The sequence below is a fragment of the Leptodactylus fuscus genome, chromosome 10, assembly GCF_031893055.1.
Source record: "Leptodactylus fuscus isolate aLepFus1 chromosome 10, aLepFus1.hap2, whole genome shotgun sequence".
Taxonomy (NCBI): domain Eukaryota; kingdom Metazoa; phylum Chordata; class Amphibia; order Anura; family Leptodactylidae; genus Leptodactylus; species Leptodactylus fuscus.
Genome location: NC_134274.1, coordinates 69635442 through 69651576, shown reverse-complemented (window position 1 = coordinate 69651576; position 16135 = coordinate 69635442). Strand labels below are relative to the sequence as shown.

The following is a 16135-nucleotide window of genomic DNA, read 5'->3' as shown; positions in this document are numbered from 1 at the left end:
GAAAAGTGGAGTCGATTAAAAAGAATATGCCCGATACTAAAACTGGGATTTAAGGTTTGGTCTAGGAGACTTCTCCCTTCCTGCCTCTTGATTTCGACATTGTAGAACCCCTGGGTACGTATTTTTCAGGGCTAGACATGAACCCTCGCCTCAATTTTTAGGCTTAAGTTCTGTGATTTACCGTATATACTCAAGTATAAGCCGAATTTTTCAGCACAGTTTTTGTGCTGAAAAAGCCCCCCATGGCTTTTTTTTTTTTTGGGAGGGGGGGGGGGGTCTATGACCAGCTGCAATATCAATGTATAGAATCTCCCATAACATAGTGGGGAAAAAAAGCTTCAAAAAAATAAAAAAATCAAGTTCTAAATCCCTCCTTTCCCTAGAATAGACACAAAGGTAGAAAATGACTGTGAAACACATACACATTAGGTATCCTGTGTCTGACAGTGCCCGGTCTACTGAACATAGAGTATCTGCAGTGCTCCTGTTCCATCGGGAAGGGGTTAATAGGAGCACTGCAGATACCCTATATTCAGCCAGGCTGAATTCCAAGTGGGGGAAAAAAAAAAAAAAACAGTCCTCAAGCTCAGGGAAGGGGCAGACAAACAACCAAAACACCCCCTCCCCTTCCCCTTTCCCAGCAACTACTGCACCCAAAAACTCCAACCATTTTAATTTTTTAAATTTTCCAGTAGCTGCTGCATTTCCCCCACTAGGCTTATACTCGAGTCAATAAGTTTTCCCAGTTTTTTTGTGGTAAAGTTAGGGGCCATCGGCTTATATTCGGGTTGGCTTATACTCGAGTATATACGGTACTTCTCAGTTCAGCAATGTTAAATAAGAGTGACAGCAAATGATGAAATTCTGATACAGGACATTAAAAGGACAGTATAGGACATCAGGCTATACTCAAGAAGTGTATTTTTCATCTTTTGGACCAAAACTAATTTACTCACGTAACCCTATTGTGTGGAAACTGGGATATTTCATCTCATAAAATGATTGTATATACTTAAGAAATATGACTTATGATCGTGAGGGCCTGTTCATTCTCTGAGACCCCACAGATTCATTGCTGTAGCATCATCACGGTTTTATCCTCCACAGTTCACCTGGTTGTCCAGAACAATACAGACAGCCCTGTTTGTTTAAAGGTGTTGTCCAGTCTCAGAACAATATTAAAGACACAAATGTTAGTTTTAGAATTTTCCAATATACTTTCTTCATAATTTTGTTCATCTTTGTTGCGGTTTAATCATTCTATTTACTACTAGTGAATACAAGTCCATGGTCATGTGATATATACAGTCCATGGTCATGTGATATATACAGTCCATGGTCATGTGATATATACAGTCCACGGTCATGTGATATATACAGTCCATGGTCATGTGATAGACACACAGGTGCACAGCTCATTGCAGTCACAGCAATGTAATCAGACATCTGCCTGGTAACGAGCTTTGCACCTGTGCGTTCCGTCACATGACCATGGACTGATTCTTATTCTCTAGAAGTAAGAAGAATGAATGAAAGCAAACAGAGATCTAGAAAACCCACAAGGGAATGATAGATGAAAGTATATTGGACAACTGTATAACTTATTATGCAAACAATAACAAGTCTCTAAATATTTATCTGAAACGTGACAACCCTGTAGGCCAAGGCCCCACATAGCAAGCCGCAGCCAAAAAGTGCCAGGGGAAAAACCACGGTGGAAATGCATTGTGGTTTTGTCTGCAGCACTTTTCATAAAAAGTCGGCAAAGTTTTTCTATGCAGATATTCTGCTTCAATTATGCAGAAAATGCTAGCAGCTTCAATTGACATGCTGCGATTTGCAAAAATGTAACCTTTTTTTTTTATTATTTTTTTTAGAAATCTCAGCATGTCCGCTGCAGATATTTCTCTGCAGTGTGTGGATGGGATTAGCCAGAATCCCATCTACTTTGCAGATACTGTAAAACACCAGCAAAATTGTGGCATTTACGCTATGTGGGGCCCCTGGCCTTAAAGAGGACCTTTCACCTGCTCCACCCAATTCTACTTCTTAACTTCCGTTTATAGGTGCCACTCCACTTATTTTAGCACAGCTGGAATTTTCTTTCTAGCTCCCTTTGTTCCTGAGCAACAAGTGCATTTTGTTTTGGTGCCTGATGTGTTATTTCCGCTCTATGATGTCAGAAGAGCGGTGTCAGGCAGGGGGCATGATTCAGAGCTCCAATCAGAAGCAGCCAGTGTCAGAGCTCAGAATCGCACCCCTTGTCTGCTTCTGCATGACACCGCCCTTCTGACAGTTTTGTGCCCGATATGGTATTTAGTCTCTGTAGTAACAGCTATGATTGCTCGGGAACGGTGCAGGGTAGAGGAAAAATACCAACTGTGCCAGAATGAGTGGAGCAGCAGCTATTCAACAATGTAAAGAACTGTGCTTGCTTGAGTTGGTGTAAGGTCCTCAGTAACTGGAGTTGCTCTTCATCCTCAGGGTCAGAGAATTTCATAGATCCCCACGAATCAAAGTGATGATATATCCTTGCAACATCTTTAAGAGATCGTGCATATCCTTCAAACGTTAAATTCACAAAATCATATTGTTTAAGTTCAATACATGAAATTGACATCTCCTATTTTGTATTTCAGAAATATACTGCCTGGATACAAACCTAAAAGTGTAACTATAACATGAAGTCTTCGACCATCATACAGCTGGCAGTGCAGTTATGCCAGCCATTGAACTGTCATTACCATGTACAGGGAAGCTGTTATTCTGCTGACTACCATTTATACACACAAACAATGAGCATATGTGCTAGTCTAAACAAAATGGCACAATCTAGTCACTGCCACTGCCATGTGATATGCAAAAAAAAAAAAAATCCACATGTGCATGAGGAAAGGGGGAAAGAAAGGGTTAAGTCACAGACTCTGACAGTGTAAAGCGGGGATAATGAGAAAATGCTGCAGGCTGTGCTATTAAGAGGCACTTAGAGGGGCACACAAATACCAGGGGGCACAGCTATCCGACTTCCTATAATTACCTAGAGTTCCCTCATTACACACCTTCACAAGCTCTAATAAACATCCAGATACCAGAAGAGATACAATGCTAAATCCAAGTGGCACAAGTCAATCATAAGAAATCACAGCAATGCAGTGATCCAGGCTCATATCATTTATAAATTTCCAAAACAGAATTACATTGCTTCAATATTAGTGGTGCGTTTTTCTATAAATCTGAAAGTCAGACGGTGCTATGGTTCACCACCTCAGATACGCACTCTGTAGACAGACAAAAGAGCCACAGCTCGTGCACAAAGCTGCCAAGACTAGCTTATGCTGGGAGTCCTGACAGCCCACAGAAGACAGGAGGAGAGGGGAGGTGGGGGAAGAAAGGCCTCCATTCCAAGGGTGAGATTTCACACGCAATGCAGATTCCTATTTTATAGTATACAGTCTATTCTCCATCATCTCAGGAGATTACAGTTATGGCAAGTCACGCTGGATGCAGACGCTGTAATGAAATAATAATCCTTCTCTTTCTAACAGTAACTAGACAACCACAGCTTTCTCACCTATAGACAGTTACCCAAAAGAAAAGCTGCACAGACGGGTAGACAAAAGACCATACACACCTCAGCGATGTATTTTACATAACAGTGACACATATGTCGCTCTTGGGCAATACATCGCTATTGCCAGTAAAATGGATGCAGATTGTTTTTCCGTCTGTTTATAGATAATTGGCTTTCTCTGTAATTGACCCTGGAGCGTGTTAGATAGCGAAATACGGACAGAAATTGCCGTCATCACAATGTATATACAGGGCTACACAATATGTTGGCACTAACACTCTATGGGCTAGTTCTGTCACTATAGGATCAGCTACTTCCAAAAACACAAGTGGGCTCAATGTCTCGCCTACTTGCAAAACTGCCAAAACAGTCTGGTACCATTACTCACTTGTCATCAGACACAAACACAGGCCATGGGCAAAAGTGCCATTAAAATTAGTAAAAACAAAACCTTGGTAAAAATGACATTGCTTCAATATTAGAGGTGCGTTTTTCTATAACTCCATGGCTGTTGACATGGTCATGTATCCCATGCGTGGCCTGCATACAGTACTGCATATGCCACTACACGAAAAATCAAAGGCAGCAGCTGCCTTCTGATTGCCAGCGTATCCTTAGTGGATATGGATATATATATATTTTTCTTATTTAAAAGGAAAGTGGTTTTTTTCTACCCTAAACTGCCCCAGCATTTGCAGCATTAAGTAATGAGATTTCCTATATTTCTCCTCACTAAAATTTCTGTTTCTGAAAATTCAAGTTGTAAGTATTTAAAAGCTTAAATTGGCATACACAAACTGTGCCATCACTGTCCCACGTCAAAATGATACACTACCTGGCTGTGATTTAATGCAATGAATGCTGTGGGAAGGTGACAGGCAGAGTGCTGGACAGGTATATCAGCACCAGATTTCTGACCCAGGGCGGGTCTTGAGTAGGTCTCGGCCCCAGGTGTAGGGGTGTAGGTCACAGGCTCGTTACAGGGCTATACAAGGCACTTCAGGGTAGATCCTGGGAGTGAGAGGAAGTGCCTGGGTCTGTCCTTACACAATGAGAGCCTGGTGAGACTGAATTGCACTATTTTTATTTACATATTTGGTTGGTAGTAAGCCACACGTACAGTTAGTACTGAGACGAACAGGGTTTTTGTTTGACTTTATTTTGCTCATTTTGTACCCCAAGTAAAGGTTTATTTATGTTGCTGTTTTCCTAAATAAACCCGTTTGCTACAGTTTTTGTGTCCCTGTCTCTGACTGGGTGGGTCTGCATTATTGCTGCTACCGAGCTGCCTTCCCCCACACTGCAGAACTAGACTAGTTTACAGTGTGAATAGTTATGGTAAATTTTCACAAGAAAATCTAAAAGATTTTTATAAAAAAAATTATAACCAGACTTTTTGCAAGAGAATTCATAGTGATGGGCACTGTAGTAGACATTACTACTCAATGCACATGCTGGACCAAATTTAGGGTGAAAAAAAACAAAACAAAACAAAACAAATACACACCTGATAAGTTCCCTTCAACATTAAATCACAGTGGGAGGCAAGTTCTATGACCTCATATTCAAGGGCAGCAAAATCACCGTGCTGCTGATTGACAGCTTACTCCCTATGTGGTGCATAGGGAGAAATCAGTCAATCGGCAGCAGGTGATGTTGTCAGCTCATGAATATCAAAGGACACACCGGTCATTTCAAGGACTCCAGCAGAAAAAGTGCGATCTGCTGAAATGGTGGTCTCCTATACTTGTCTATGATGTTGTTAGCTAAGGCAGCATAAACCAGGTGACAGATTTGTCTTAATTCGGTTACACCTAGAATGACATGGCTCCTGTCAGTTTTTGTTTTTTAATCAAGTTTTCTTTGAAAAAGGAAACAAAGAGAACAAGACTAAACAATATCTCTCTTCAAGAGTCATCATTAATAAGCCTATTGGAAGCTTTTATACAGAGTCAGTATCCATGACAACACCCTTTGCATGCTGGAGTGACAGAAGAAAAAAAATGCAGGGTGTTACTTCTTTTGAAGCAGTCATTTTGCATGTTAAGGATATAATTACAAGTCTGGCGTTTGATCAGTGACCATACAACATTCGGCAAACAGGCTATGCTCCTTGAGAAAGCCACGATGGTGATGTGCTTATGCTCTTCAAAGCTCATCTTAAAGTATTTATACTCTTCTACAAGCCGCATATTAAGAGGCTTCATGTCACACACTGATCAGAAGCGACACTTGGATCTCTTCAACAGTACATCAGTGCTACAGAAGATACTCCAGGGGACGCATAATGAAACTTACACAGAATCAAACCACTCCACAATCAGTATAGCTACTTGAAACGTGTTCTGCTCTTGTCATGAGATAAGTCACCATAACAATGTTTCTAATAGCATCACCTTTGCTCCTCCACAGGGTTTGAAGTGATGAACTTACTAAAGTCAATAAGGAACCTTCCAAATCCCTGCCGCTGGTACTGAGGCAAGATCATAATACATGACACGTTGTATTTCTGCTGGCAAAGTTTCTCCTGTTAAGAAAATAAGTGTAAAGTCATAGTCAATAGGCATAAGATAACAATAGAAATCTGTTACAAAGGCAACAACAACTACAACTCAATGATTAAAACAGAGCCCATAAATATAGTAGAGCAAAGGGAGAATATAAATAAACGTTGTAATATATCCTATTAAAAGAACCAGGCTTCCTCCTCAACTTACAACTACTCCTCTCAAGCAGTTACTTTTACAAAGAATATGAAGAGGGGAGGTGAAGGCAGCGGAGAAAAGATGCACGAATAGCTGAAACTGCTAGACTTAGCTACTCTGTGATTCAGGAGCTACTTTAGCACTGCTATATCTTCAAGATAAAACTACTGCTGCACAGAATGGAGCCCCCTCCTTACCCTCCCCTCTTACTAGACCTCTGAGCGAATAACAGACCAAATTGTTCAAATGAACAGAGAAGATAAAAGAGAAGGACACAGATTTATCAGAAATTTTTCAGTAAATCTTATTATATTAACATTTATTATTCATTTACAAAATACTGCTTAGTGGGATAGATTTTGGAAATTTTACCAGAACTGTGGCTCAATGTGTACCTAAAAAGTGGCATACGTATCTTGTACCATATTTAATATATGGGCTTTAGGACATTTTTGCAACTTAAGGGAGCCTTCACATGGAGTAAATGCGCGTGTATTTTTGCAAAATACACGTGTAAAAATAAGACTCCCATTGACTTCAATGATATTTTTTACACATGTAAAAATACGCCTGTAAAAATACGCCTGTAAAATGTCATTGAAGTCAATGGGAGACCTATTTTTACACGTGTATTTTGCAAAAAAAACATGCGCGCTTACTCTGTGTGAAGGCTCCCTTAAGCAGCAAAGTTTAGAGTTGTAAAGGGTTAATATGCAACATCATGATCTACTATATACATATTTGCAGACATAATACAAATGTATCAATCTTTTATATAGCATGACCCACTGTGATATCTGCTACATCTTTGACTCTGTTAAGAGGGGTTGTTATTTCTTATGACTTGTCAGTCTAGTAAGGTCCCCTGATGATTGGTGCACTACTGTACCAGGAAACACGTAGGAACTCGGGGCAAATAGGGTTTTAGCTTTGAGGGACAGACTGGTACTGCCCTTGTAAGGGCAGGAGTTATATTGGGGGTCAGGGCTTATCAGGATAAAGACTGGGATTGTTACTGATCCTCCTGTGGTACACCCCGCACCATCTGAATCTCCTACCTTCAACCATTGGTAAGACAGTTTCACATTAATTTCTATACCATACTTAACTGACAGACTGTAAGTATATATTGCATGGTGCCACTGTGCTTAACAGGCTATTTCAGCATGTGTCACCATTGAGTGTTTGGCACTTCCTTTTTAAGTGTCCTTGATTTTCATTGGAGGATACCTATGAGCGTGTTTTCCATGTGTCTTTTATATGAATCTTTTAACATACAATATTAAATGTGAAGTTTTAATTGTACATCAGTGTATGGGCTTAAGAGTTACATCTGAAATCTATGCTAGGCAGTGATGGATGTATATTTCAATTTTGGTGTATAGAAGTGCGCCTATATTATTAGGAGGCTGGAATCGCTTACTTCAGGTGCAACTCACACCAGCTGAGAAATTAAGACTTGTGCAAGACCCCCCCCCCTCTATATATTATGTTCAATGTCGGACGTTGAAGTGTAATGCAAGATCATTGTTCATAACCTGAATTAGGCATAACAGTATCTTGGAATTGTAGAACTACCTTTGAGAAGTATCCAACCAAATGACAGCCCTTCTTGTCATTTTTGGTGAGGACATAGAAAAGGAAAGGCTCCACATCATAATAGAGTGTTTTGTGATCAAGGAAGAGCTTGGCTAACAAACACAAATTTTGGCAATAGATTTTGCTGATGTTCCCATCCACCTGAACAAGATAAAAATGGATATGGATTACAAAGCTTTCATATAATGTGCTCCAAACATCTACACGCCCCAAAACAGTTGCTTCATTCATTACTTATAGGAACACTACATATATGATCTTACCACTTGTAGGAATCCTACAGAGAACACAGGGTTAATCACCTGCTGATCAGTTACATCTCTGGCTAGTGGTCAGCTTGGGGGAAGCTGAAAGGCTGTACAAAGCAAGTGGGGCTTAAAATCTTCTATCCATTAGCAAACTGATGCAGCCTCCCTGCTTTTGCCCTGTCAGTTGTCTTGCAGCCTGCCGTAGTACAGTAAGGAAGAAGTTGGACATTCTGGCTGATATTCTAGGACAATCAGAGAAGATGTCCGTATACATTTCTCAGATTTAACTGTAAGGAGGAATAAAACACAACCTAGGCTTCATCCACATGACAAAGGGTCTCCCGATGCTCCAATCCGTTCCGGCTCTATAACAGAACAGAGCATTGGAACACATTTGAGCAGCACATGCCTAAGTAAAAGGATAAGAATAAAAAAAGAAATTGCTAGGACGATTTTTATTTTCCTGTTTTGTATATTCAATGTTTAGTTTCCCTTTAGGAGAAGACTTTTCTGGATTCACAACTTCAAAAGTGTGAACTTGCATGTGGCAGGTTTTGCTGCAGAACTTTCCGTAACTGAGGCCGCGACCCCACAAGGAGTAAACGCTGCGGTTTGGTCTGTGAAAAGCACGGTGAGAAAAACCACTATGTGTTTCCGCTGCAGTTTTTGCCACAGTGCTTTTTCGCTGCGGCCTGCTACACAGAGCCTTAGCCTGAAAGTCAGTCACTTACATCTGAATTCTGATAAATGGAATGGTTGCAAATATTTCTGCATAGAAACCCGAACTGTGTTAAACCACCCTAATAGTGACCACTTCACTATGATCACACTTTACTGTCATCATGTATATTAACTATCAAATATAACAGAACTAATATAAATAGATTAACATCACACCTGCAAAATTGCAGTAGCTTGTCTACATGCTTATGGTTTTTCCAAAATATAGATGTTCTATAGGGATTAAATACTGGGTTACAGAATACATCCCCTTCTACAGTAATACAAGCTAAGAGTGAAGACTTTTGTCCTTATCCATTTGATAAAGCATCCCAACCACATATATTTTAGTTTTTTTCTTAAACCTTGAAAATTTTAAACATTTGGACTTATTTGTCTTTGTTGCTGGCATGAGAGAGAGAAAAAATGACCAGGAATCTGGGAAGTACCAGCAATATAAGGACTGCTGGCAGTCTTCTGAGGACATGACATGATCTCCAAATATAATGAAAGGAAACATATTCAAGAGAATTACTCACTTCAAATACAGACAGGTCACCTTTCCGGTAGATTTCATTGGCAGGAGGGTGGAACCAGCCACACTTCTTTAAGTGTCGTGAAAGGATCGTCTTACTTTTCATATACTTCAGACAGAACTCACACAGGTAAAGCTTAGGTAATCTAATGGATTTAAAAAAATAAATAAAAAAAAATTTCAGAAAAAGAAAAGAATGTGTATTATCCCCTAAGGGGCAAGTGAAGTCACAAGTTAATGTGAAGCATATATGAAAGCTGATATGGCCATCAGAAAGGGAGTAGAGGTCTTCTCACTAGTAACACTAACCCCGAATCCACAGGGCCCAAATGATCAGAAGAAAGGTGGTGTCAGGTGTTAGAGGAGTGGTGGTGAGTATACATTGCCAAAGCTCTTATTCACTTCTTTAACACATTTGCTCTAACTAGCTCAGAAAAGAGAGTTTGCCTTATGATGTGACTTGCTAAACATTCTTTAACCACTTCCGGACCGCCCATAGACTTTATACGTCCGGATAGTGTTTGCCTTGTTCTGACAGGACGTACCTGTACGTCCAAGTCAGAACACAGCAGCTGCACAAGATCGTGCAGCTGCTTTCACTAGGAGCCGGCTGTAACTTCAGCCGGAGCTCCCAGAGAGATAGCAGGGCAGATTTATTACCTGCTCTGCTATCTCGATCGCGGTGTATACAGCGCTCAATGAGCGCTGTATACACAGCTATGGACGCAGCCATAAATCAGCTGCCCTCTGATCCGGCGGACACGTGATCCTCTGGGAGCAGTGTCCTGCCAGAGCTGCTGGGTCCTACAGGACTCAGATCAGCTCTGCATACTGTGTATACAGTGTGCAGGAGTCTGTATTTCTCCTGTAACTGAGGTTAAATGTACCAGCCTCAGTTATAGGAGAAATCAGCCTCAAGTACAAAAAAAAAAAAGTGATCAGATGTCCCCAAAGGTCTCTTATCACCTTATGGGGACACAATCTGGGGAAAAAAAAAAAAAAAAGTTTTAAAAAAAGGTAAATAAAATAATAATAAAAAATAAATAAATAATACGCTAATAAAACGCCGTTATTGAAGGTTATAGCCCCACCCCTGACGACACCATACAAAATAAAAATTACCGTAACGGAGAGGAAAAACTATATTATAAAGTTTTTCAGTGACACTTTGTGTTATTAAATAAAAAAAATAATTATAAATTGAAAACCAGACACAATTTCCCTCCTATTTTGTTTATATTTTCCTGGATATAAAAAAAATTAAAACACATTTGAAAATAAAAATAACATAAAAATAAAGCCCTATGTGTCCCCGAAAAAACAGACGCAAAAATTAGTTGACTGAGACATATGAGAAAAATTTTACAGACCTCAAAACCGCACATACATAATAAACCTAAAATGTGTCTGGTCCTGGACCACAAATTGGCCCGGTACTGAAGTGGTTAAACTTAGAAAGTCTAAAGAGACACCATATTTACCAAGCAGCATTAACCACTGTGAAATCTGGCAGGAATTCAGACGGCGGAACATTGCACCATTTTGACCGTATACATGGGTATTAGAGATGAGCGAGTACTATTCGAAACTCCTGTTTTGAATAGCACGTACCCATAGGAATGAATGGACGCAGCCGGCACACAGGGGGTGAAGCGGCCGGCTGCTTCCATTCATTTTTATGGGTGCGTGCTATTTGAAACGGCTGTTTCGAACAGTACTCGCTCATCTCAGGCTGGTCTTACACGACCGTATTGAATGTACAGTCCGCAAGTTGTTGATCGGCAGACTCCACAGACGTCCGTGTCCTGCCGCACTCGCCCATAGAGTTCCATGGGCGAGTCCGTGCAGTGCCGCAATTCACGGCCATTACGGACATGTTCTATAAATTGCAGACCACGGTTGCGGCCCGGCCACACCACGGATAAAATATCTGGTGAAATGTGTCCCTCAATTGCGGACTTGCATTACGGCCGTGTAAGACCAGCCTAACGGGTAAGTTTATCTTTACCTGTATGATGAAATCATGTTTGATATAGCACTTATGTAGTACTCTTTTGTGATGCCTTTATCCATATTTGCCGTACCACTGGAGCATTGATTGTTTAAACTGTAATAGAGATTGTGGTAGGATCCATATATAGTTCATACAGCATCAACTACACATCATGAGAGGACATTTAACCCTTGACTATTCCATTTGCTTGATATTGTGATGCTGTTATTCATATCATTTATACATTGTGTATTTGAGTATTTATTGGAATCCATGTTAGGACTCATATATGGATATACTGTATATAGCATCTGTAGTAATTTTTGAGTAATCCACTTGGATAATATTGCAAGCCACAGTTGTTGCTATGGTATATGAACATGCTATAGTTACCTCTTTAATATCAGACCGGTGCATGTCCCTGTACTGTCTGTCTGACACCCCTTTTTCTATACTGTGTAGTGTTATCTGTGATTTTTATTATTTAAACTTCAATAAAGTAATTTTTTATACATTATTTCTATTTTGAGTACCACCTGAACAACCTCCCTTCAGTTTACATGTGTTTGTGTATTTATTCAGTGTGGGACGCTTTATTAGGGTGAGTTAGAGTTGAACGACGGGACCATGCTACTAATAGGTTTAATTGTTTAGGTCCCCATTCACATTGTACACCACAGTTTTGTGTGTTTTCTCAGGAATTCAGACTGTCTGGTCTATGTTTACGCCATTAGTAAATATGGGTCACAGTATAAATGTCCTAATGCAGTATTTATAACATGGATGCTAACGTCCATGGTATAACACTTAGTATGTGGTACCAGAGATCCTGCTCTGAAAAATGTTAATGATACACAGCCTTGAGGAATGTTACAAGGTGTTGCATTCAGGCACAGGCATTGCGTGTAAATTAAGTCTCACCTTGCATATTCCTGTGGGTAAGGCGAGGAGTACCATGTCTGAATTTCGTATTTTCCAAATTCAATAATTGATGGATATCGGCCAGTGTGGTCACTCAATGTTTTGCATCCTATTTTCTATGATGGAATAAGACTATATTAGAAAGACATACAAGATAAGCAAATATACAAAGTGCAACATGGAAGTCGGGAAAAAAACAAAAAAACTAAACAAATACACAGGAGAACAATTCAGTGACACTAATAGCGGCAGGTACAACTGCATGCTTTGTGGAATCCTTTAAAGTGACACTGACATAAGACATAGGCATTTTAAATATAGGCATCGACAAAATGTCAATAATCAGCGAGGACTGTGGGTGAAGCTTGCCAGTGTGCTGTACAGTGATCGAGGAAAGCCCAGTGAGCAAAATCAAGTCACACTACAACCTCTTGAGCCCCATACCGACCATTTGACAGTCAAAACATTATGACATGATGCTTTGAAAAAGAACCTTACACGGTGCAAAGTACAATCCAACCTGCACGTAGCATGTTTAAGATCAGGAGCAGCAAACTGATATACAATTTTAAGTGAATAGATTCAGTCCAACATCTGCCCATTCTGGACTGTACTTCCTGTTACCTTTGCAAAAAAGAAGAACCAGAACTTAAAAAAAAAAAAAAATCTAAAAATATGAAATTAATCTGTTACCAAACACTGGCCAGAAAAAATATCCTTGTACCGTGTTAGCCAGTGGATATGAAATGAAAGAAATTTTTTGAGAGAAGTCCTCAGTAGTTGATACCTTTTTTTAATGGCTAACTTAAAAAGTTTTTTGATGACATATTGAGCTTTCGAGACTCTATAGAGGTCTCTTCATCAGGATAGTACTATGAAGTACTATCCTGATGAAGAGACCTCTATAGAGTCTCGAAAGCTCGATATCTCATCAAAAAACTTTTTAAGTTAGCCATTAAAAAAAGGTATCAACTACTGAGGACTTCTCTCAAAAAATTTCTTTCATTTCAAACACTGGCCATCACACAACCTTTTGATGTATCATTATATGGCCATATTCAGTTTGGGTGGAAATCTTTAATGACATGACTTAATGAACATGGAAAGAATATGCAAATCTGACTTCCATGATGTAATTAGGAAGCCAGTGCCTCCCCAACATCATTGCAAACAAAGGCCTCTGAGAAGGTCGGCATGATGTTAAAGGGAGCGCCCTCTATTGGCTTGCTTGACTGGGACTCTGTCTTCCTAATTACATCATGGAAGATAGACTTGCACATTCTCAGTGAGCGCCCTCTATTGGTGTGCATTCTTGAGGCACTGGCTTCCTAATTACATCATGGAAGTCAGATTTGCATATTCTTCCCATGTTCCTTTGCACAGTGGAGCGCTCATGGCTTAATAAGACTCCACACACCTAAATGGTGGTTCTCTCCCTATGGAGTGACGATATCCCCTCAACCATGACTTAATGGGTTATCTCATAAATCCTTTAGTTGAACAATGTAATAAAAATACTCACCTCAAAAGACAGCTCACGAGCCTGTCTAAATATGTCCACATCTTCCTGGGTGACAAACTCTGGCCTTTTTGGAACACAAATCATATCCCATATTTCCTGTTTGATACTCATCTTCAGGTCATTATCTGACATACAAGGGAGAAAGAGCATTAATAAAAAAAATAAAATTCGCACCACTACACTGAAATACATTAAATTCATAGCAAGAGACTAAATATATCACATGTAGACCAGCTTACATTGCCTTTGGTGGAATGAAGTCTGCATACAAAGCAACTGCAGAGCGACAAATACTAGAACTAGTAAGAAGTACAATACATGCAATGTACTGTGTGGCGAAACATACAGCCATCATCTGCAAAGTGGTTTCCCAAACACGTTCACTTAGGGTCCCTACTCCAGACAATTACGACATAGATGTATGTAGAAGCAAACCCAATAGGTGATAAACGCCTGATCCAATCCCACCGCTCTTCTCTACTACATGACCGCAGTGAGGAGGTGTTTGAATGAAGTGGTGGTTAATGGGAGGGAAAGAGACAAAACTCGACTGCTTGCGTCATAGACATTAACTGGAGTAACCAGCATGCTCGACTGCAAACTGGTCTTCACTGCAGTCAAACACATAATATAAAAAAAAAGCTTAGTACGGGTGTCATTGCTCCTGAGCATTGAGCCCAAGAGTTACACCTTGTCACGTTAACATTATAGTTAAGTGGACGTCTGGACAAAACCTGGGAATCCAACTTTTCCTCCTAAAGTAACACTTACCTGATCAGCATCCAGCAGTCAACATAAAAAACAAAATAAAAAAAAATTCCCTCCCAAGAAGTCCATGAAAGTGCTCCTGGGTTGCCATGTTGTCAGGGTCAGTACAGGCTTCAGCTGCAGGTCATGACAAACTTTGGGTGCAAGTAGCGCTCCATAATTCAGTTGAATAGCATTTAAAATATATGTGAGTGATCTAACGCTACAACTGAATACGTATTCAGTATAATTCAGGCTTGAAGGCCACTAACTGTATTCATGAGCATGAGATTTAGAACTTAATATTGTTGTGTTCCCTGGTTATCACCTCTAGATATTTATGAATAAACTGACATTACTATTCCATTTGTTAAAGGGGTGTATCCTTACACAACCTGCACGGACTGGACAGTATTAGACTGCCGTGATCTGCCCCAACTGCTGACATCCAGTTGTCAACATATTCATCTGAACAGTGGAACTAATCCCAAGGGAATCACTGAAGGCGCAGACCCACCAGAATGATTACTCCAAAGAAATAAGCAGGTGATTGTTATGAAGGTCTCTGTACTTCAAAATCCATATAATAGAAAATGGAGACAATGGGTGCGCCAGTCCAAACGATGAACTTTATCATATGAAGCGTTTTGGGAATACAGATCCCTTTCTCAAGTGTGTAAAATAAACACAAAACGCGTCGTGTGATAAAGTTAATTGTTTGGACCAGCGCGCCCATTGCCTCCTTTTTTCTACTATATGGACGTTCCTGATGCCTAACCTTGGTTTGAAGCATTCCTGAGGCTGACTGCTGCCCACTAGGGTCCGTCTTTGTACAGATTTCATTCTGTTACATGCCTAAATAGTGGTTAGAATATGCAAATCTGTCTCCCAAGATGTAAACAGGGATATATAAATAGTGGTTGTGAACTAATTTTCACAACCGCACAAGGTGAGCAATCAACCTTTGTTTTTTGCATTATTCACCATTCCTCCCACAGTATTACGCCATTAGCGCTATTTTGTGTGTTTTCTTCTACGTACTTCAAAACACATTCTTACGGAGTTTGTTAAATAATATTATCCTTCACATGCGCCTTCAGAGATTCCTTCAAGATTAGTCCTGCTCTTCTGCTGCTTTGCCACCTGGACCATACAGGCAACGTTCTAACGTTTCTACATGTGCCTTGTTTGTTTGCTCAACATATTCATAAATTGCTAGGAGAAACTTCAGAGGAACAAGGTACAATGTGGAGTTCTATGAAAACATTTTTAACACATTTTATTTCATGGGGAACATGAGTAAGACAGACATGCCAAGAGATAACAGGTTCTCTTTTTTTTAGACCATGTACCTGCCCCATTATAATTAACCAGCATGCACACAAGGGCACACATGGCTGTACAGTGGGTCGCACAATCCTTGGCGCTCAGTATTACACATACTATAATCTATCCCTTCCGAGAGGAATAGCTCCATAATAGGTTATCTACAGAGCTACAATAGAGCCCCATAGCAGCCTTGCAGAGTTTTATCAAGGTCATATGTACAAGACAGCAATTTTATCAGTAAAAGA

General features: G+C 40.0%; 1 protein-coding gene across 2 annotated transcripts in view; it reads right to left on the bottom strand.

Annotated features, from left to right (window-relative positions):
• Nucleotides 1-16135, bottom strand: part of KAT6B (lysine acetyltransferase 6B) — an 80976-nt gene that overhangs the window by 17662 nt on the left and 47179 nt on the right. For both annotated transcript variants that reach the window (XM_075257771.1, XM_075257772.1), the window contains exons 8-12: nt 13815-13939; nt 12293-12408; nt 9383-9524; nt 7855-8016; nt 6005-6098 (exon numbers count right to left, since the gene is read on the bottom strand). In XM_075257771.1, the coding sequence (XP_075113872.1) occupies nt 6005-6098; nt 7855-8016; nt 9383-9524; nt 12293-12408; nt 13815-13939 (639 nt within the window). The remainder of the gene's footprint in view (nt 1-6004; nt 6099-7854; nt 8017-9382; nt 9525-12292; nt 12409-13814; nt 13940-16135) is intronic.